This window comes from Botryllus schlosseri, chromosome 4, assembly GCF_051294905.1.
Source record: "Botryllus schlosseri isolate E-star chromosome 4, Bs_hap1, whole genome shotgun sequence".
Taxonomy (NCBI): Eukaryota; Metazoa; Chordata; class Ascidiacea; order Stolidobranchia; family Styelidae; genus Botryllus; species Botryllus schlosseri.
In genome coordinates, this window is record NC_137239.1 from 29,670,860 (window position 1) to 29,693,999 (window position 23,140).

General features: G+C 39.4%; 2 protein-coding genes across 2 annotated transcripts in view; both read left to right on the plus strand.

Annotated features, from left to right (window-relative positions):
• The first annotated feature begins 928 nt into the window (after window positions 1–928).
• On the plus strand, window positions 929–14,615 carry LOC145437775 (protein disulfide-isomerase A3-like). The gene is made up of 11 exons (XM_080315072.1): window positions 929–1,120; window positions 2,401–2,482; window positions 4,729–4,846; window positions 5,371–5,475; window positions 6,265–6,391; window positions 7,788–7,898; window positions 7,958–8,080; window positions 9,312–9,482; window positions 9,964–10,192; window positions 10,898–11,035; window positions 14,033–14,615. The coding sequence occupies exons 1-11, from the start codon at window positions 990–992 to the stop codon at window positions 14,108–14,110; spliced, it is 1,413 nt and encodes a 470-aa protein (XP_080171198.1). The 5' UTR covers window positions 929–989; the 3' UTR covers window positions 14,111–14,615.
• Window positions 14,616–19,375: 4,760 nt separating this feature from the next.
• Window positions 19,376–23,140, plus strand: part of LOC145437780 (ficolin-2-like) — a 53,830-nt gene continuing 50,065 nt past the window's right edge. Inside the window, exon 1 of the mRNA XM_080315076.1 lies at window positions 19,376–19,509. Within this exon, the coding sequence (XP_080171202.1) occupies window positions 19,449–19,509 (61 nt within the window). The 5' untranslated portion in view covers window positions 19,376–19,448. The remainder of the gene's footprint in view (window positions 19,510–23,140) is intronic.

The following is a 23,140-nucleotide window of genomic DNA, read 5'->3' on the forward strand; positions in this document are numbered from 1 at the left end:
AAAATCTTATCTCCATCTCCACATGATTACTTCCAAGGGCTAATCGGAGGAGGAAACACATCAACAATTCAAACTTCCCATCTTACGGATGACCGCCTTCCGTATCTCAACCAATGAGATCGCAGAACGACTGCTGACGAGTCCTAAATCACACGTTGCGTTGCTGTGATTGCTCGGATCGCCGCTTGCTGCAAATTCAGTAGCGCTTTGTAAGCTGCGTTAGTGGGGTCTTTGCTTCGATCTGACTGAGCTGCCAACTGAAATTAGGGTTATGGGATGGGTGTCCCGATATTTTAAAATTCAGGTCTGGTATGAACTTGGGAAATTCTGCAATCCTTCTGCATTGGTTTTAATGGTACCATAACTATAATCACAATGCGATGTAATGAACACAGGACCATTATCCACCTCAAAGGGCAGACTTGGACAGCTTCGTAATTATTTAGTTATATGATTAGTATAAAATGCCGGTAATCTAATTACAATCCTATTTGTGAAATCTTCCTTGCTCCTGATTTCATTTGAATTTTGATCCAATTTCTGTTTTTGTTTTCTTCTGTAAAAGCTAGAAGAACGGAGAACCCTATTATGGCAAATGAGCCAATCTCGGTGTACAGACATTTGCTTTTCTCGTGCTTATGAGTATGAATTCTGATTTGATATGAACTGTACTTGGTGTTTCTTGCCTATTTGTCAGAGTATAGAATTAGTGTTTTGACAGCGTTTTACGTGCAATTTTCAATTACGTATTTTATGCTAGAAGGCCTTCTGTGACGCCAGTTTAATGTGGAAAACGACTATACTCTTTGCAATCTTTCCAAGTCGGAATTGGAATCGGATTTACTATTTTTAGGTACCATTCTGAATTCTAATCTCATCTGCAAAAGCTTGACATTAGTTAGTCGCTTAGTCCAAGTGTGAGTGTTGCCCAAAAATTTATTCCCATGTCGTTTTCAGATTTAATAAATTAATTACATTAGGTATAAATCATGAAGTTGTTTGTTGTTTGTTTCTTATTTGCCGTTGCAAGCGCGAGTGATGTTGTTGAACTGACCGACTCTGATTTTGAAACTAGAATCGGCGAATTCAGCACTGCTTTGGTCGAATTTTTTGCTCCATGGTAAGTGCTAGTGTGTCTTATCGGGTTATCGTTATAATGCTACTCGCACATTTGAACATCTTTACAGCGTTTATAATCATTGCTTGCAAGGAATTGATTTGTTTTGACACGAGATATAATTATGTCGAAATGCCAGTATACCCGGTAGGCCTATGTAATTTTGAGAAGCCTCTTGGAGGTACAGAACCTCATTATACATTTGAATAATATTTTCATATTGAAATAAATCCGAATATTTTCGGCTGACACTTGTCAGATGTAATCCTAATCATAAGCAACTAATAGAAAATTGGAAAGAACGTATCAACAGTCGTAGATCACCCATGACGTCGAAGGCATGAAATTTCGAACAATCAAAGCGAAGAAATATAAAGCTCGATGTGGTCTTGTAAAGTAAACATTCTTCCATCACAATCACTCGGCAGGAACTGATTTAGGTCCATATTATTATACTTTATTATCCTCAGTTATCCCCATGAACATGTCAAAGTTTATGGCATTCATAATTGGTATGGTATGGTTAGGGTATTGTGGGAGGTGGGAGCATTCATTAGTCCTCTGATACTCCAACAATGAACCTGAACCAATTATGAATACCATACATTTTGACATGTCCATGGGGAACCCTGATTAATGGCGGTGATGCCTTTGTGGATGAAAAGTAGACTAGACCCTAAATTAGTTTTGATACTTGATAACCTATTTGGGCGGAATACAGCATATTAATTTATCATGACACTAGAACTGCAGTAACTGCTCAACTACACTACAAAAAAAAATCAGACAAATTTGGTCTCAATGTCTCAAATCGATTTTTTACAAAAAAAAAGTCTTAAAGACCAATTAGACTTAAAGACCAATTAGTCTTACCAAGAACTGTATGTCTCAAAAGTAAGCCAGAAATTGATCGAAAATAGTAGCAGTGCCTTGAGGGCATCCTTTTCAGTGTTAGGGGTCTGAGCGGAGGAGGGGAAGGATGAGAGAGACCAGAAATTGCAGTGTTGAGTTGATCCTGTACTAAGTTTACAAGGTATTCACTAGATATAGTTATCAAGGTACATGCCACTTACTACTCACATGTACTATTCAGATCAATATATATATGGTTGTCTGAGTCGAAAATAGCATTTATGGTGAGTGGGTAAAATGAGACCATCAGTGAGACTGAAATTGTTGAAAATGAGACCAAATCATCCTCATTTCTTAAATTTGAGACCAAATTTGTCTAATTTTTTTTTGTAGTGTAGGTCTATTGTGTGAAAATCTATTTCCATGTTCAGGTGCGGCCATTGCAAGCGTCTTGCTCCAGAATATGAGAAAGCAGCCACGCAATTAAGAGATTCTGAAATTACTCTTGTAAAGGTATGTGTCAAAGCATTTTAATAGTGAAAGTAGCAACTGTTTACTGTATTCTGGGATTGAATAATGTATTAATGTTGAAATGAACCTGAATATTTTCGGTTAACACTTGTCGGGGGTAATTGTCAGTGACTATATAGCAGAGAATTGGAAAGAACATTGTAAATCAACAATTGTGTCACCAAATATGGCATGAAATGTCAAATAATCGTACTGGAACATAACTGCCAGGGCTGTATTGATTTGAGTCATGAAACACTTCAAGTCGTGATTATTTAGTGACTCAACTCGAGTAATTTCCAGAAATACGAGAAATGACGTGACTCTACTCAAGTCAATCTGTGTGTTGAATCGACTTCTACTTGAGTCATTGCCGATGACTCAACCATGGCATATGACTCGAAACTGGGATGGGCATTTCATTGTTACTTCGAAAAATAGTTGAGTTACCACGTTATTGGTATTTCGTAGATAATAATTGAAAAATAGAGCCTGAAACTACTCTAAGTGAGAAAAATTATTTTTATGAATGCAAGGCATTTGATATCAGCCCAGCCAACTCGATCCTTTGCACCCTGACTTAGGTTTGACTCTGTGATGATTTTAAAATGACTCGACTTGACTTAAGCAAATCTATAAAGCAATGATAGCTTGTGACTCAGACCCTTGTGACTTGGTTACAACCCTGGTATACTTCAAACTTTGGTGAATTATAAGCTAAAACGGCCGGACGCCACTGCTCATTTTACGATTATATCGCCCCGTATTTGACCTGTTGTAAAATAGGTGAATTGTGTGAAGCACCGTAACATCTGTAACAAGTTTGGTGTTCACGCGTTCCCCACTCTGAAAATATACCGATTTGGAGACAATGCCACTCCTTATAAAGGCCGGAGAAATGAAGGTGGGGCTTATCATGTCGGGTGGGGTTCAGGATTAGTGGAAGGGGGTACCTTTTTGATTAGGTCAACTTGTGATAAGGGCTGGGCAGAATCGAGTACCTGAGTGAGTTGAGTATCACTCGTTATGACGCCATAGGAGTTGAGAAGATGTGGAAAGTTTTACGCTACCACAAAGAATATAATGCCATTTCTACATCACATTCAAGTTTATTTGCTATTTTTTAAACCATGCATTATATATTGTATTTGTTTACAATGCTGTCGGTTGATTGCGACTTCTCAAATATATCATTTCCACTTAAGTATGTAGTAGTAAGGCTGTTCAAAAAATAACTTTTCCTTCTAATTTCACTGGCTACTTGATAAAATTGTTAGGTTGGTTAAGAAAAATAACGCTGCACACCAACTTTGGCTCCATTCCAACCAGTAGAAGCGAGATTCTTGCAGTTGAAAGTTTTTAATTTATTGAATAATTTGAAAAAATAAAATTAAAATAAAATCAATTTTTCTGTCGACCCCATGAAATTGTTAGGCTGTAAGTAGAGATGATGCATACCCATTTTGGCTCAATTCCAACCACTAGAAGCGAAGTTATTGCAGTAGAAAAATTTCCAATTCCATGATTTTCAAATAGATAATTGAAGAGTTGTCACCGTAAACTATTTTATTCAAATCCCGATTTTTCTACTGCAATAACTTCGCTTCTACTGGTTGGATTGGAATTGAGCCGAATTTGGTGTGCATCATCTCTACTGACAGCATAACAATGTTATGGATCGACAGAAAAATTTTTAAATTCAATTTTTTAATTTATGATAAATTAAGGACTTTCTACTGCACGAATCTCGCTTCTACTGGTTGGAATGGAGCCAAAGTTGGTGTGCAGCGGTTTTTTTTAACCAACCCAACAGTCTTATCAAGTAGCCAGTGAAATCTGAAGGAAATTTTTTTTTGAACACCCCTAGTATACCGTATCGCTTTGCTACATACGCTGCGATACGAACAATCGAAGTTTCAAGGATTTCACAGTGAAAATATTATTGAAACTATAATTTTCGTTGATAAATAACTCTCACTGGCAAGAAACGTGTGATTTTAGCACTAGAATAATGATCTCTCGCTACTCTACTCATCAGCATTAGATTTGATACTCGATTCAGGTTAAAGTACTCGAACCATTGTGCCCAACCCTACTCATGAGGATTAGTGCATCTACAATTTAGCATCTTTTCTACCGTGTTTGCACTGGTTGGTATAGATTTGTTGCGGTAATGCGAGCTTGACTATTTTGTAGTTGCATGCAGTAGAATAGCAGATAGCGTTTGAAATGTTCTTGCATGGGTGCAGGTCGATTGCATTGCCAACACGGAAGTGTGCTCCAAGTTTGGAGTGTCGGGCTATCCTACGTTGAAAATTTTCCGGGGTGGTGAGAATGATGCCGATTACAACGGTCCCAGGGAAGCAGGTGATGTTTTCATCGGTCTAATTGTTTCAGTAATCTTGTTCAGTTGATCTGACACAAACAAGTCAATACAGACTCCAAGAAGCTGAATCAAACTAAATCGTATAATAATCAAATAACACATTCCTGCGTATAACGTGTAGAATAGGGGTATTCAAAAATGACTTCATTTTCTCAAATTGTTTTGGCTACTTGATAAAATTGTTAGGTTAGCTAATTCAAGCCTACACACCAAATTTGTCTCAATTCCAGCCAGTAGCCGCATTGCTACGGGAGAAGAAAGTTTCCATTTATTATGTAAAACTGAATAAACGAAATTTTTAAAATTTGCCGAATTTGCCGAATGCTACGATACGGCAAATCAAGGTCTCAACAGTGAAAATTAGTATCGAAACTATAATTCTCGTTGATGAATTAACTTTCAGCGGCGAGGAGCGTATAATTTCAGTACTCGAAAAATCGTATTTTAATACTCGACTCGAATCATTGTGCCCAGCTCTACTCGTAATCTCCACTTTTTCCGTCAGATGGGATTGTCAAGCACATGAGGAAACAAGTGGAACCGGCTTCTCTCCTCCTCACCAGCGAAAATTACGAAAAATTCCTCGCCAGGGAAGAAGCGGTTGTAGTCGGTAAGTTGTTTGGTGTTCGATCCACTCTTGAGAACTGTCGACAGTCTCTTGAATAATATATTGGGATTGAAATAAACTGGAATATTTTTGGCTGACACTCGTCAGGGCTAATTCTAAGCAACTTATGGTGAATTAGAAAGAACAGTGCATGAAACGCTAGTCTAAGATATTGATTAGGTTGTTAGTGGGGAGATTTTTTTTTGACCTAAAAACTGAAAAAAATTTACTTGAAAAATCAAAATTTTGACATTTTTGGACCTTCAAAAACTTAATTTTGACCTAATGTTTGCAAATTAGTTGTTTTCCCACATAATGTTAGAATTGTACTGCTGATCTTCATTTTTTGTTGGAACTGTCTGTCCTTGCGAAGTAGTTTGACCTGGAAAAACTTTTGTGTCTTAAAAACTGACAATTTTATCTGAAAAAACTTTATTTTTGCGAAATCTGGCCCTATCTAAAATTCCAGTAGTTAGATCACGTACTTTGGTAGAAATTGATAAAATTTGTTGTAGTACAACAACGAAAGATACTTTCCTACATTCTCGGGTAGAAAGTGTCTGTCCTTACTAAGTTGGTTGCCGAGAATGGAGAAAGAACGCTCAACAGCAGCAGTTGTTGGCTGACAACACTGAAGTTGTGCGTACACTGCTGGTGACAAACCGTGTTGCTTCATTCTGACAATGTTGTCACATCACAATTTTTCATCACGTGCTTCTTGATATAAGATCCATGCAATTGCTTCCGTTAGGATATGGCGGTGAAGACCATGTCAAATGTGTCCGTACGCAGGTTACTTCGCCGACGCCGAAGACAGCGACGCAAAAGCTTTCCAGACGTTGACATCCAGCCTCCGCGACGATTACGTTTTCGGCCACACCTACGATTCGGATATCATCGAAAAAGCTGGATTGCAGGGGTACGAAATCGCGCCGATTTGGGACAGATAGTTGTAGTTGTCAAATGAGACTCCGGAATTCCAGAATTCTATTGTAATCTATTGTAATTTGAGGATAGTTTCTACTAGGGATGGTGTGAACGTGAGGTTCACGTTCGCGTTCTGTGTGTGAACCTCGGAAATTTAGAGGTTCGCGTTCACAACAGAACCTTGGTAGGTTCTGCACTGTGAACCTTTTTCATATATTACAATTTTCCCTTTATTATAACATCTTTGGTTCAAATTTATTGCATTTCAACTGCGAGCCACTCTATGCACGGCGCTGGCAGCATAAAAAAATCAACAATAAACGAGCATGCACCTTGGCAATCTCAAAAATTTTACTTGCTTTGTTACAAAAGTTTGCTCGAAATTTCTAGCTTTCCATTTGTGATTACAAACGGAAAGCTAGATATGACCATCTTCTGTGAGCTTGACCCGCAATCCCACAACGTCACGAGCGAAATACACTACATGTAGACAGCAAATGATGCTTATTCAACCAATCAATGAGATTGATATCGTTTTGTGATGTAAAAAATCAAGCATGCGTACGGGGTCAATCTTGACTTCATATGTTATTGTATCATTAAAACCAAATCCGTGCGATTAAGGTGTTGGCTACTGCCGTATAACTTGTTAATGGGGTAATACCGGGGGCAAGTATAGAAACCTGTTTTACACTCTGTTCAATATCAATGTAACAATACTCAGACGCCTACTACATTGCCCGGTCTGGCCTACACCGTTAAGGCGGAAACTTATATTCCCTGGCAAGTCCTCGTCGCAATTGTCGGCAAAGCGACGGAAGATATTGATTTTATGGAATTATTATATCATTTGATTGCCTCAGTTTATACATTTGGCGACATTGAAAACACCAATATGTACTACAGCATTGTGGCATTATGTGGCCCGAGTCGTCGCTAGGCATCGCGTACAATTGAACATTAATATAGGGTTGGAATTAGCAATATGACGTCACGTGACGTCATGAGGTTCACGTTCGCGTTCACACAGAACCTTTCGAAAAGGTTCGCGTTCACACGAACCTGAACCTTTCAGAGGTTCACACCATCCCTAGTTTCTACACTCTCACTTCAATCTGTTTTGTGATTTCCCTGCAAATGCTACAGGAGAATTGCATAGTGCGACAAGAGCCAAGCACGATGTGCAGACATTTGCCATTGTCATGCTTATGAGGATGAACTGTGAATTTATATGAACCGGACTTTATTTTCGCTGTATTTCATTCTAATTCGGAATAACTTTGAAAAAAACTTTCTAGTCGTGAACCAATTTTGAAAAGTTGGAAATTTTCTAGTTGTCTGACTCTGGTTTGAAAGATTGTAAAATGCAATTATTACTTTCATTCCAGAGTTGTCCTGCACCGTCCGTTGCGCCTGAAGAGCAAATTTGAAGAGCAAACCGTTTCCATGACAGGAAAAGTCACGCAGAGCGCCGTGAAGAGCTTTTTGAAAGAAAACTTGTACGTTTTTCCTCACTTGATTTTGTGCTGTTTATTCACGGGTCTGATCTGTTTACTAGCCACGGCCTGTGCGGCGTGATGACCCAGGGCAACGTAGGCGACTTTGAGAAGCCGGTAGTGACTGCGTTCTACAACGTGGACTATGTCAAGAACCCGAAAGGAACGAATTACTGGAGGAACAGGTTCGTAACGGGCTGTGTGTATGTAGGCCTACTAAACATCGATCGTATTTGTCATTGGTACTCGAGCAAAATTGAAGTAGCCCGTAAATTTGTACTCCGAGTCAAGCAGAAGTAGATTTCCAAGAAATTTTGAAACTACATCGAGTAGAAGTAGATAGTGGGGAGCTGTGAAAGTACTGAAGTAGTTTGACAAGGTAAGTCAATTGAAGAAGGCTGCATTCAAAATTTTTCAAATGTTACTCTCATCCCCATGAAATTGTTGAGTTGTCTACAAGAACGATGCAAAACAAATTTCATGAAATTCTAAGCCCTAGAAGCAAAAGTTATTCTAGTTTCATCAATAATAAACTGGTATTTCCCACCATCAACGCTATTTTTGCATATCCACAAGTTCCAACTGCAATAACTTCAATCTTCTACTGATTGAAAGTGAGCGGAAATTGGTATGCATCGTTCTTTTTGGCAACTCTACAATTTCACGGGGCCGACAGTAAAATTTGTCACAATTTTATTTTTTATAAATTCGAAAATTTCAATTGGCTCTGTCTCTGTCTGCTCTGCTGGTTAGAAATAAGCTTCAAGAAAAATGATTTAATCAGTGAATCCCCGGGATCGGGAAAACGAGTAATTTTTAACAACCCTAGTGGGTAGTTTTGTAATTGCAAGATGCATCTTAGTGACTAACGCATAATCGTTAATGATGCTACGAATTGGTGCTATTTTTTAAAATAAGATCAGTTCCTGTGGACTGTAATATAGTGGCTATTTCACCACGCTGTCTAAATTCCACATCCACATGTATAACTGAACAGCTTCTTGGTGGTACAGAACTTGATATACATTTGTATAGTATATTCATATTGAAATGAACCCGGATATTTTCGGCTGGCAATCGTCAGCAACTATTAGAAAATTGGAAAGAACATTGTATGTCAACAGTCGTATCACAAAATATGACGTCACCAGCATGAAATATCGAATACGAGACCGGTCAATGTACTATTTTTAGATATATATCTGTAAAAATGGTAGAAGCCTATGTCAAAATTGCTATTTTGCGCAAAATCCAGAGACCTAATTGCTTGAAAAACTGTCAATTAAAAGTGGAAGTAGTCACTTTGGGTAAGTAGCAGTGGACAAAAGCTACTCGAGTACACGGATGAAGTAGAATCTTATCGCTGAGCACCTCTTGGTAAGAATGCTCTGTTCTCAATTTCTTTTTTTCTCTTAGAGTGATGAAAGTCGGAAAAGATTTGGCGGACGAATACAGATTCGCGATTGCAAACACGGCCGATTTCAGCCAACTCCTGGCCGACGTGGGCATGAGCGGGTCCAGCGAGACCCCCGTCGTTGTTGTGAGAGACGCAGACGACAGGAAATACGTCATGGATGAAGAATTCAAGTAAGGACCGGTGGTTTTGTGTACTTAGGGAAGCGTTCACTGCAGGGTTGTAATGACTCAAGTCATGACTCGACTCAAGTCGCGATTTTCTGATGACTCGACTTTAACTCGAGTCATTTTCTCAAACTACGGACATGACTCAACTCGTCACTCTGTGTATTGACTCGACTTGGACTCGAGTCATTGCGCACGACTCGAACCAAGTCGTATGACTGGAGTTGTTTACCGCGAATTTTACCACAGAAAACCGCTAATGAATATTTTCGCGCTTAAAAACAGTACCTAACGTTAAGCCCGGTATAATTGAAACTTTGCAAATTTTACTCGTTCTGCTGGTGAGATAATTCCATGACGCAAGAACAGGGGTGCCATGTTATTGTTTCCAAGCAGAAAAAATGAATTGAAAATATGGATGCTTTTTTCAAATTTTGTAAGTGTTAGCCTAGCCTTTTACTATTTCTGAACATTTGTCATCTTCCAGCATGGACACGTTCAAAGCTTTCCTGGCCAAATACAAAAATGGCGATATAAAGCCGAAAATAAAGTCGGAGCCTGTCCCAGATCAGGACGGTCCGGTCACGGTGGTTGTCGGGGAGAACTTTGACGAAATCGTCATGGACGAGAGCAAGGACGTCCTGATCGAGTTCTACGCGCCCTGGTGCGGACATTGCAAGAGCCTGGCCCCAAAATGGGACGAGCTTGGAGAGAAGGTGAAATTTTTTGTGGAATGACAGATTTTTATGTACCATGAAGTCGACATTTTCTGAAAATCCACAATCTTTATTTTATATTGATTTTTAATTTCATTTTATTCTTTGTTTCAGTTTCTTTACAATCTTATCTGTTTTCAATTGTGCTTTTTAATTTTATCCAGTTTTTATCAACTGGTCTGTTAACACTATAGTGATGTATAGCAGATATAGTAGAATATTGAATTTTATGCGATCCGGAGTCTACTATTATATATTTTATATTCAAATTCAGTTTTTTTCTCTCAATTCTTTTGATTTTTAATTTTATCATTTTAATTTACAATTATTTATATATCAACTTGAATATGGTATAACTGAGATCCATGAGAGAATTTAAACTGTTGTTGGATCAAAGATTTTCTTTGTGCCGTGGAGAGTAGACTTTGGTATAGTTATGTAATTGAATTTATTTCTAATTTTAGTTTTCAATCATTTTTTCAGTCAATTTTTCAGTCCAATTCAATGTAATGTATATTAATTGATATATTATCATACTAAAAAAATATGGGATGAACTCGGAATAGAAAGGGAGAACTGGTCGTTTTATGTGATTTGGAGTCTACTTCTATATTTTCAATTGAACTTATTTTTGTACAATTGACTGATTGCATATACTATTACACTGTACATTTTGAACTAAAAGAACGATTGCTTTCGTGTCAGATGAAAGAAAACGAAGACCTGGTGATTGCCAAGATTGACGCGACGGCCAACGACTCCCCGGCCCAGTTTGCGGTGTCAGGCTTCCCGACCATCTACTGGGCACCCAAGGACAACAAGAAGAACCCCACCAAGTACAACGTGAGTCACCCACCCTTTGGACATGGTTAAAGCAGTCAGTCTTAGTTTGCACTTGAGTAGAAGTAGCTTCATGAATTCCTACTTGGGTACAAGCAAAAGTAGCAATTTCCAAGTACTAAAGCAAATATGGAGAACCAGCGAAGTTTCAACAAGGGCAATAATCTTAATTATAACTCGATTTTAAATGTCAAGATCGCGTCGTACGCTCGTACCATCCATACACTGATGCTCGATTTCGACTGATACCGAACCTTGCGCAAATCAGAGGATGTTGTTGAATGAATTGTAACTGGTGAATGCGTGAACTGTGCCATTCGTTTTTAAGTTGACTTATGGTGAGGTACGCTTGAGCTAGTCTGAAGTGGGTTAATGAAAGGGATCTACGTGCTATTGCATATGATCATGTTTAGCAAAATATTCAACTTTTTCATGCCCGCCTCTAGCAAATAATTATTGGTCTGTGTATATTCTGAATTTCATATTTTAGAAGTATCTTGACAGCCATAACATCGTCCGTACTTCAAATAATATGTTGGGATTGCAAGAATTCTGGTTGGCCTTGTAATTACTTTTTGATATGACGATAAGGGGCGTGAAATTTTTCACTATATTCAAGGGGCGTGTTGAAAAAAGTTCAAGAACTAATGTCCTAAGCCAGTGCTTTTCAACCTGTGTGACGGTTCGCACTAGTGCGAATGAAAATCCTGGGTCAAGTGCGAATGACAAAGGTGGTGCGAATAGTGCGAATGAAAATCGTTAATTTTTCTGACATGGAATAATTCAAATAAACCTAATAAGGAATAATTCCAATAAACCTAATAAGAAATTTAGGGCCAGTGTAACTTTTTCAGCGGCGACTCCATTGTAAAAACTTGATACGACGCACCATTAATCGTAGCTCTCGCAAGCGGTAGTGAATTATTATTCTCGAACTATAATTATTACGTAACGAAAAGCCTGGTTTGGAAGCTGGTGTAGTGGCAGACATACAGTATATAAGCCTGTCTGAGCCTGCGACGGGCTGGAAAATGACGTCAAATTGACTTTCTGCTTTCTTTCGCTAAACAATCATCATATTTTCGTAGAAACTGTTCGATTAGCGCGAGGCACAAGGATAGTAGTAAATACCATCATTACAGACTCACAATTGCAAGTTACGGTAATGCAAATTGTCACCCCTTCAACCGCAACCTTCAACCGCAAAGGGTATAATTTTGGGTAAACATGATGCCAGAGCTATCTGTTAATATGTATGTAATGTCTATTGAATTTATTGCAAAAAATCCTGCGTTAGTTTTTACACATCCACGTTCACTGTGTTGGGCACTGTAGCCAATAAGCGAGACACGCTGAAAATGTGACTTTATCATGCGAATTCATGATGAGATTTAGGGAGAGATAGGGATGTGCAACGAGCGACTTCAGGCCTGTGAGACTCATTCATTTCGAGGCCAACTCCTTCTGCGTGGGGGCACATGAAGACGTAAAGTTTGGGCGAACAAACCGCTGATAAAATGCGGTGCCAAAAACAGGCGACAAAACCTCGGCCTAAAAATGACCGATGCTGGATGTCCAACCCTTTCGAGATGGATTGGATATGCGCCGTTGTCATCACGCAATAGTCCCGGTATTGCAATCTGAGTAGACAGTAGTACAACTGCGATATACGCAGAAGACTTTAATTCGCCCTAATTTGAAATCGCATGTGTCAGACATTTTTTGCAGAGCTGTGTTGGGTAGAATTGTGATGTGCGCGTTCAGTATGTCATACATGCCCGTAAAATCGTAACATACAACTATGTAATATTAAAAATAAATTCATTTTCATGGGTGAGGTTCGGGTCGCGAGATTCCACAAAAACTTAGATTTTGGTTATAGTCTAGAAGCTGCATTACCGGTATTAAACTGTTATGAATTCTCAAGTTAGATTGAGCTAAAGAGTAGAGTGAGTTTATTTGCTCTTCTCATAAACTCGCGAGACAGAAGTTGGAGCTCTAATGTGCCTACTCTCCTTGATCGTTTTGAACCTTATGTTCCAAGACATAAGGCAAAAGCATCAACACAAACATGTGGGTTTTTCATCCTTTCGACAAACTGGAGCCTCCAGTTCCTTTGTGTCAGCTCTCAAAAATGATTTCTGCCAGCAAGCATTTTTCACCCGCGAAAAATACGCTGTATTTTGGGTAGGAGTGCAGAACTTATTTTAAAACCTGGCCATCCAAGCACTAGTAGACGTTATTGTTGAAATTCCCAACATTCTTTGGTGGCCTAGAAGGGTTTTAGTGAAATAATTAGAAGCAAAACGAGCGAAAAAGTTGCCTTTTTAATGAGACAATTAATAGCTAAGCTGCGTAGTGGCCAATTTCTTGCACGTCTGAACAAAATGTTGTTGAGTAGCTTCATCTTCTTTCGTATAACAATTTCGATTAGTTCGTGCGAATGAAATACGAAATTTTTTTTTTTTTCAAGTGCGAATGGCGCGCAAAAAGGTTGAAAAGCATTGGCCTAAACTGTTTCGTCGCGGAAGAAGTCTAAAAATGCGACCGCAAAGAATATAATCGACCATACCTATTTCATTGCACTTTGTGACAATGCTGTGTGTTGATCACGACTTCACAGATATCTCATTTCCAGTAACATGCGTAACTTTGTATTACGTGTTTGGTATGCTGTGGTACGACCAATCGAGGTTTACAGTCATCCAGAGTGGAAAATAGTATCGGAACTATAATTGTCGTTGCTAAATTTACTCTTTAGTGGCGAGGAGAGTATATTATAAGTACTCGAAAAATCATTTGCCCAGTCCTTCTACAAACATAACCACTGAGTAAATATCAAAGCCACATTGTTCAAAATTGCAAGTGTAAATCAACTGGAAACTGTACAAGTAGAAGTAGAAATGTAAGCATGCGAAACCTACTTGAATGCACGGAAAAAAAATAGTACCTAGTTACTGACCGTCTTTACAACCCGCTTACTTTTCTTATCTATTCCAGGGGGGACGCGAGGTATCGGACTTCATCTCGTTCTTGGAGAAAAATTCCTCCACGAAATTGAAGAAGACGGAATTGTAAATGCAGATCCGGAGATTGAAAACGGCTCTGCTACTTTCAAACCCTGTAACGTCGGTAGCACGTTGCAACCAAATGTTACGAATGATTTTGCCGTAGCGAATACTAGAAAATATGTTTATGTGCAGTTTTAGTTACGGAATACCCTTTTTAGTACTATGTGCCGTATTTGGTTGTATGTTTGAAAATCTCGAGGTTGAATTGTCAGATGTTCTATGTCCTATGCATCTCGAGTTTCATGGATATTATCGCATTGTCGGAAATAGTCACATCGAGCAGATCATACTCATCAAGTGCACAACTGCACATACAAAGTGTTGTTATCCTGAATCTCGTTTCGTTGAATTGTTGTAATCTATCGAATGCACCCCGCGGTCAATGGCGTCAAAACAACGCCTTCAGCAATATGTATTTTGTAGCGGCGTTTTCGCAAAGAATAAACATGAAGCTTGAGTTGAAACAGTAGAAAATCTGCTCTCTGGCGTTCAATAAATTACGAACGACTATACGCGATGTGGTGATTGCTCTGTGGGGTTGGGAAAGGGGTACCGTTTCAAAGATGGGCATTGGGCGGGGCACGCTATCTGGGTGTTAAATTGTAGCAGATTTTTAAACAAATACGTAAAAAGATATATTGGACTTGAAAATTTATGTATTGTTGACACGGATGTGTGTTCATGCCGATCAAATGGTATGATACGCGTGTTATACGTACGTGCTTTTGATTCCGAGGTAAAGAAGTTAAAATATTGTAGGCTGCGACCAGATTGGAACTGATTCTGAATCGAGCAAGGAATATAGAATTGATTATGATTGAGAAGGGCATTGTTTCGCTGACACATACATAGAGCTGCTAAATCAGTTGTTCTCAACCGGGGGTCCGGAAAATCACGAGGCAGTTTCGCTTCATTACTGCTAAGAATGCAGGACTCGCATCAAACAGACCGGCCGTCTGAGATGAAATATCCTACTTCTTAAACTCATTTTAGTTGATAAATTGCTTTAGCCCAGTGGTTCTCAACCGCCGGTCCGTGACGACTTTTCTGCCGGTCCGCGAGGTATATTATTATTTTATACCTTAATTTCAAGATGCAAGATTTTGAAGGCTTGCCCATTGGTAAAATAAATAAAACGTCAAATTTTAAATTGATGCGGAACTTCGTGAGGTAACATTAGGCCTGGAAACATGTTCGATTTGACTTGAAGTTCAAGCTGTATCCGGTGACAACATGTGGGCGACTCGCTAAGTACGAGCTGACTCGCTAAACCGCGCAATCCGTACGATCATTCATTTTGTGGCTGGCGACTGGCGAGGTATCGCTGTAATCAGCTGTTTTCGTCCGGCGCATTGTACTCGAAGTAGGCTACGCCTGGGAGTATAGTAGGAAATGAACAAAGATAGCCCGACAAGGTGCTTGGTCTTACCCAAAAACGCTTCATCTATGGATATTATCGACGAGAAGAATATAATTACAGTTCGCGCGGTCGGTTAATCCACAGCCTTCGGCGCGAAATTAGCCTATATATGCTTATCTGGGCAAGTCAATTTTACCTCGACTCAGCACTCAGCAGACACTAGGCTACCGTAAAATCAAATGAATACCATCATAAACATATTTAATTACGGAAAAACTCTAAATTACCACTTTCTAGTACAGGAGTGGGCAACCTGCGTCCGTAGCAGGAAATTTGCGCGGCATTGGACACGTAATTCAATTATTATGTGTTGGCGCCCGTCGACATCAAAATGGAATTTACGAATTGACTCCCAGATTTTTGAGATATTTTATTTATTCTTGAAATTTTCTTCGCGCTGTGCACGATCCAATGCGGCTTCATCTTTCGATTTTATTATAGTCGTAGCGCGCTTTGCATTCTGAGCCCCACAGTATACAGATGCGAACAGCGGAGGAAAATGATGCACATCATATAGAAATAACAATTCGGAATCGTGCACTCCTCACGACAGAATTTTGTTTCTAGTACGTTTGGGAGATTCCAATATATTTCCACTATACCGACAATCCTGATGGGAGGTCAAGAAGTAACAACACGGCCAAAGTGACTATACTAACTAACAATTGGCCCAGCCGAAGATGCACAAACTGCTGTAAATTTTCGAAAAAACTTCCTCCATCAACCTTGCCGATTAATCTGATCACTTTCGTCGAGAAAGGATAAATATTTAATAGTAATATGTGAAACTACGAATATTAATGACGAAATTCATTCGTGAATTCATTCGTCCCAGTCATTAGTCACTGCATGACCACTATCTACCGATTTCGATGCGTATGGTAAGACGATATGAAAAAGTAGACAGTTTAACATTGGTATTTGATGTCCAATTAGTTCATTGCGACTATGTCCAGGAATGCGGCCATAGGCCGTATACGTAACCGAAATGCGGCCTTGAATAGAAAAAAGGTCGGCCACCCCTGCTCTAGTACCATACTTGCTGAAAAACGGCTGCATGCATTACATTGGTGGCTGATTTAAATTTTCAAGGTCCACCGGTCCGCCAAATATCTTTTGAAATTTTACCGGTCTGCGAGGTGAAAAAGGTTGAGAACCACTGCTTTAGCCTACGCCTACCGATACAAACATATTGCTGTTTAGAGATGTTTTGTTTAGGATTGTGGAAAAATTAGAAGTAGAAAGGTTAATCACGATGACTTCATTATGTTTACAGAGATCCATTTACTCCTGTGATATAGGCAACCACTATTCCATAATAAATTCAAGATGAGCTGCTAAATAAAAATGACCAGGCTGGACGTTAGCTAGGCTATATGTTCAATAAAAAATCTGTTTCTCAATTTTGGTGCCATATTTGTTGCTATCATACTCAAATGTGTCATCAGAAGCGTTACGCGTTATTATCACATTCACCACCCCCTGTATACTTGAGGAAATGGATTCAAGGAACTCGTTCATATCAAATCGAAGGCGCGGATGTTCAAGACACGACCACGCAGTGGCGAGATAGCGTATAGTGGTATAATCCACAGCTAACGCATATCGGTTTTGGGTTCGAGTCCGACCGAGGTCGACTCCAGAATTCCTACCGAAGTGTTGGAGGTTTATCTAGGCTACTTCTCGCCATTTCATCCACGTAAGCGATGTCGTACAAATACCTAAAAGTGGCCGTGCTATAAGTCCGCAGTTACGGAATCAAAGATGAGGAATATCGACCTGGTGTAAATGTAGTCGACAAAAACCATGAATACCTCAAACAACAACAACAACAACAATACGACCGGACGATCGCGTATTTGAAGAAATGCAGTTTCGGGATTCATTTTGAAATATAAAAAGTCTACACAACTTCTATGTTATTTTCAAGAAAAGCCTGCAGTTAAATTTCCACAAGACAAATGACGATTCCACGATAATTGAGGTAAATTTGAACTAAGATGTGAAGGGTCCGCGGGGTCCGTGACCGTCCAAAAGGGGTCCGCGAAGACAAAAAGGTTGAGAACCACTGTGCTAAACTATACGTAGGTAGCTGTATGTACTCGAATGACTATGAATGCATGTTGGAGAGCCTGGATCCTATCTCATATCTTAATGTCATATCCAGAGGTGGTCAGTAACGTCGAACTTCTACTTTTTCGAAGTACTCACGTAGTTTTCCTCTAATTCTGGTATTTACTCAAGTATATCTGCTTTTCTGTACTTGTACTTCGTAATTTTTGTGATCTACTTACTTATTTTTCGCTATTTTCAATTTGTCAAGTAGAAGTAGTTTAATCCTCCGAAAAGAAAGATAGCCTGGAGAATTTCAGGACTGTTTTCACGGAGTACTAACATTTAATATTCATAAAAGGCAGGTAAAGCCCAGAAATTTTGTTGCGCTTCGAGCACAGTTGTTATGGAGTGGGCCCCTCGTGGGCGATTTTGTTGGACGGGGAAGAAATATGCGTTGACGTAGAAGTATTGGGCATGGAAATTAAGCTACTTGAGTAAGTGGACACAACGTGCTTGAATATACTATGTAAATATTGAAGGATATAACCTTACCGGTGACCTCAAGTCTTTATAGGGGGCATAGATATGTTGAGCTTGCTAAAAGTGGAGTCAACAAAGTTTGGAACCACTGAATTAGACTAACAAAAGCAATAATACCAGTAATGTTTTTCTATATTATTCATGACTAGATCTTTTACATATATGCAGATAAATTACGTTCGATTTGAATATGATTTGGATACTTAATACTGAACTAATTCGTGTCGATGTATTAGCTCGTGCTATCGGATGTGACGTCACCTGTCTACGTCGAATCTCGCTGCAGCTGAGTAACAGTTTAGGCCTTTTAAACGACTACGGTTAGGGTTAACTAATATATATTAGCTTCAACCCTTGACTGACACAAAATTGCAGAATGATGCTCACTGGTATCTACCTCAGACTCTAAGAGTTATGTTGCCAAGCACCCCACATAGCAAATGCGCCTGTAGATGCCAAATCTTCTTATAATGTGAAGAAGTAGGTAGGGAGTAGGCCTATCTAGATGTCTCCGGAAGATTACATTGTAGTGGCCTTGTAAGCCAAACGCCCATTTTTATAAAATTGGATTCCATGAAACGAGATTGTGTGATACATGTAACCGACTACGAGACACCCCGGGTGCATTTGGCTCAGTTCCAATTCGCTTGTAGCTACTATGGGTTCTAATTTGCTTATCTTTCTACTTGAACGTTCGTATGTACCCGGTTTAAGACTTTATTACGTTGTCCAATAGGGCGGCATAATTTCATCAATTAATATTGATAATGTAAAAGGCCCAAGTTGACGAAAAGCACCCTCTCCGCCACTATGCAATATGCATATAGGCCTATACATACTCATTCCCCAACTGAGATATATTTTTTCACGGAACCTCGAAAAATCGGTTTGATGATAATACCAAATGAGTAGGCTAAGATAGCAACCGCGCATCACTAAGAAAATAGCTGGCATTCAAAGTTTTGTTTCTCAATGTTTTACTCATTGTTCATACCTTGTCACCTAATTTCAATATTCTTAATTTAATCAAATCAGCATTATTATTTCCTAGTTATATAGCACTATGCTTTTGAAAAATGTAAATATTTTCCATGTATGACATAAACAGTCGATAATATACCTACTCAATGAGCAAACATCACTTGAGATCCGTACCAAATCAGAGACCACGGAGGTACTCACAAAAACATTTGCATGCGGGACTCAGCTATGAAGTTAGTCTCATAAATTGTGACCCTATAAATCCATCTGCAACCATATCAATCTTATTAAGTTCAGTTGGATACGCTTCGTTACGACAACTGATATTGAATATCGAATTGCTTCTGAAATGTCGCTAAAGACTTGGATTCTTATGCTGTTCGGATTCGCGATCTACCTTCGTTCGGAAGGTACGAAGAATTTCTGTTCCAATTTGAATCGGATACTATTTTCTCTTTTGCAGCGAAATTCTGCGTGAGAAGATACGTCAACGGCAAATGGATCTCGAAGGGGGAGTGTGGGGTTAGTAGCCTATACGAATACATTGACGTCACCGGTGTAGGTTCTATTCTGTGCATACTTTTCATGGAGGGTCCGGGAAGGATGTCGGAGATGCAGAAGGAACTTCAACCTAAAATGAAAGATGGGAGGAATAAATGCAATGCGAGCGAGGAATGGACCGTAAGTAGTATTTAAAATTATTCCTTTGTAACGCCATGAGCCTACTTGCTTTATGGTGAACAGAACTTGAAAAGAAGGTTTTAACCACAATATTAGAAGCCTTGGCCTTTCTGAACCACTGGCTATATTTGATGAATTCTGATGCAGGTTTTCCAGCGGAGAATAAATGGCGACGTGGATTTTTACCGAGGTTGGGATGATTACAAAAATGGATTCGGGGATTGTGATGGAGATTTGTGGCTCGGTATGAAGATTTTGATTTTGATCCCTTTAAGCCAAACCTGGGTAAAGGGCGGCCCGCGGAGCTATTATGAGCGGCCCGCGAAAGGTTGCTTGGAATACAAAACATAAAACATACTTAAGAATGTTTCTGCATTGACTAAAACCAAAGGCTGTATAAACTGAACCGGAAGTTCGTTTGCCTTGAAACCTCTGTTCATTCCGACTTGGACAACTAGAAAATTTCCAGCTTTTTCAAATTAGATTAGAATTAGAATTAGAGCTACACAGCTTTTTCCAAATTAGATTAGAATTAGAATTACTGAATTCGCAAAAACGTGAAAATTGAATGAAATTGTGAATGAGAAATAATACAGCGAAAATAAAGTTTAGTTCATATCATATCACAGTGCGTTCCCATAAGAATGATAATGGTTAACGTCTGTAGTCCAAGCTTGGCTCGTTTTGCACTCACCAGGTTTCACCAAGACGCGGGCCATATGCGGCCGGCGGTCTGATTTGTGATTTTGGAAGAACGCGAAGTGAAGCATTTTGGAATGCTGAAATTGGTTTCAGTTTCTATTCGCCTGTGCCCAACAATACTATGCCGCACTAGCAGAAGCGGCTTCGGCGTTGTACTAAAGCATGGTTACTATTTGTCACAATTACTATACTATGACATGATCGTACGTACGGTGTACTGTAAGTAATACGATGGCGGCTTGACAGTTGACACTTGATTTCCCTGTGCGAGAGGGACATTCTTGTTAACTCGCTGCAAAATGCCGCGAACAACGAGGCAATTTCAGGAAAACAGTAAATTAGATTAGAATTAGAGCAGAGGACCATTTCACAAATTAGATTAGAATTACAATTAGAGCAGAGGACCATTTCACAAATTAGATTAGAATTAGAATTAGAGCACAGACACATTTCACAAACTAGATTAGAATTAGAATCCCGCGAGACGATCTTCGAGAATTAGAAGGCCGCCTCAACGATTTATAGAGCAATGTTGATCGTACACAGGTTTCAAGGGGGTAATTGCATCCTGTCATTTTCTTCTTGGGGGTAATGATATGAAAAAGGTTAAGAACCACTGATCTACCTAGTACAAAGCATGTTACTGGCTGGAATGACATATCTGTGAGGTCGTATTCAACCAACATCATTGTCACAAAGTGCAATGAAATAGGTATATGGTCGAAAAAAATCCCAAATTATCTTTAATATGATAGAATTGGCACCACTCGAGCGCGGGAGTTTGCCCACCCATGCTCTATATCAGACCAGGGCAAAATGCGCCCCGCGAAGACATTCTGTGCGGCCCGCGAGAGGTTGCTTCGAATTCATAACATTAAACCTGCTTTTTGAATGTTGATGCGAGGACTAAAACCATAGGCTGTATCAACCAGAGGTGGTCAAAGTTGTCAATAAAGCTACTCAAGTAGAAGTAGAAGTAGCGACGAAAAATCTACTCAAGTACGAGTAGAAGAACTTCTTACATTAGAAACCTAAAACTACTTGAAGTAGAAGTAGAATTGCCCGGCTTCAAATCTACTCAAGGAAAGGACGTAGTTTATTTTTGTCCTTGATGTTTTTTGCGGCATATACACCGACTCATGATACACATACACACGATCTGCGCATATGCATACCATGCAAGTAAGTAAGTAGTTTCGAAAACGATCGTAATTCGTTCGCATGGACTGTCAAAAGCTGCAAATGGAGCTATCCGGAAGGTGTAGAGAGCTTGATTCATATTGATGCATCCCAGGAGGTGTCAATTTTTGATAGAATAAGCAGTCGGCCACATTATGGGGTGTAAATGATAGTATTGATATGGAAATGCGATACTAATCCTTTGTTTACTCGAACACCCCGTTTTTACATAATATCATAGCATGGCGTGGCAATAGTCCACTTTTGCAGATTAGGACACGTCATGGGCTGCTAGGTATAATTGATAATTTCTAGATTGTGAAACGGTAGTTTCAAACGTTATGGGCGCCATACTTACTGTGATGAAATATCTGATATAGGCGACAATGCGGTGTGAACGGAACCATGCAGCCCGGTATCTAAATTATATTCCGCGATACTTTCATTAAAACGTAATTGTCACCCTATATCTACTCTGCGTGAAGCGCAACGAAAATTCTGGGTATTTCATGACTTTTATGAAAATTAAATGTTGGTATTTACGTGAAAACAGCCCCTGAATTCCTTAGGGTAACAGCCCCGAAATTCCTTAGGCTATCTTTCTTATTGGAGGATCAAACTACTTCTACTTGAGGAACTGAAAATAGCGAAAAGTAAGTAAGTAGTTCACAAAATATTACGAAGTAGAAGTGGAAGTAGCGAAAAAAAGATATAGTACCAGAAGCAGAGGAAAACTACTTGAGTACTTCGAAAAAGTACAAGTACTTCGTTACTGACCACCTCTGGTATGAACTAAACAGGAAATTCGTTTACTTTGAAGCCTGTTCATTAATATGCCACGATTACGCTGGCTACGTATACCTCGCATGCGTAATCCAGATTCAAAATAAAGGCTTGCAACCCTAGCAACCGCGCTCAACGGAGTATAGTCTGATTTCAACTTCATTTGAGCAAATTTTTGAAATTCTTTGGAGATATAGAGAGCAATTCCCACGTGTAAGTCATTCATTGCTTCATAGCTTTGACAGTAGCCTAAAGCTTGTCGCGCTGGGCAGCTGTTGTTAGTAGCTTGCGAACTGCACTGCCTACGACATACTTAGATGCAACATAGGTTGCCCGGTTTCGCCCTCAATTAGGCTATAAATCAACACAATTTAATTAATTTCCAAAACTGATCAAATTTAGCCTGGCAGGACAGAACGACGCCTTGCTCTCTGTATACTCACTACCAGGATCAGGATGAGTCTCAGGGTGACCTACCTTGAAATTAATTAATGGATGTCTTGTTCAATGTTTTTTTGTTATTTTCAAACAAGTTTGGAGAAATTTGTCAGCGATTCCTCTTCATCCGGACGATCAAGAGAAGGCTGCTTTTATTTGTCCCGAAGGACTATTTCAACCAACGACGATGATGTTCGGCTTGACCAACGCTTGTAGTACTTTTAGCCGTTTTCTATCCAAAGTAACCGAAGGACTGGG

Excerpts from the sequence above, each read along its gene's own strand:
- LOC145437775 (XM_080315072.1), top strand. The coding sequence starts at position 990 with ATGAAGTTGTTTGTTGTTTGTTTCTTATTTGCCGTTGCAAGCGCGAGT. Across the intron at positions 4,847-5,370 it reads CAACGGTCCCAGGGAAGCAG|ATGGGATTGTCAAGCACATG; the intron begins GTGATGTTTTCA and ends TTTTTCCGTCAG. Across the intron at positions 5,476-6,264 it reads GGAAGAAGCGGTTGTAGTCG|GTTACTTCGCCGACGCCGAA; the intron begins GTAAGTTGTTTG and ends GTCCGTACGCAG.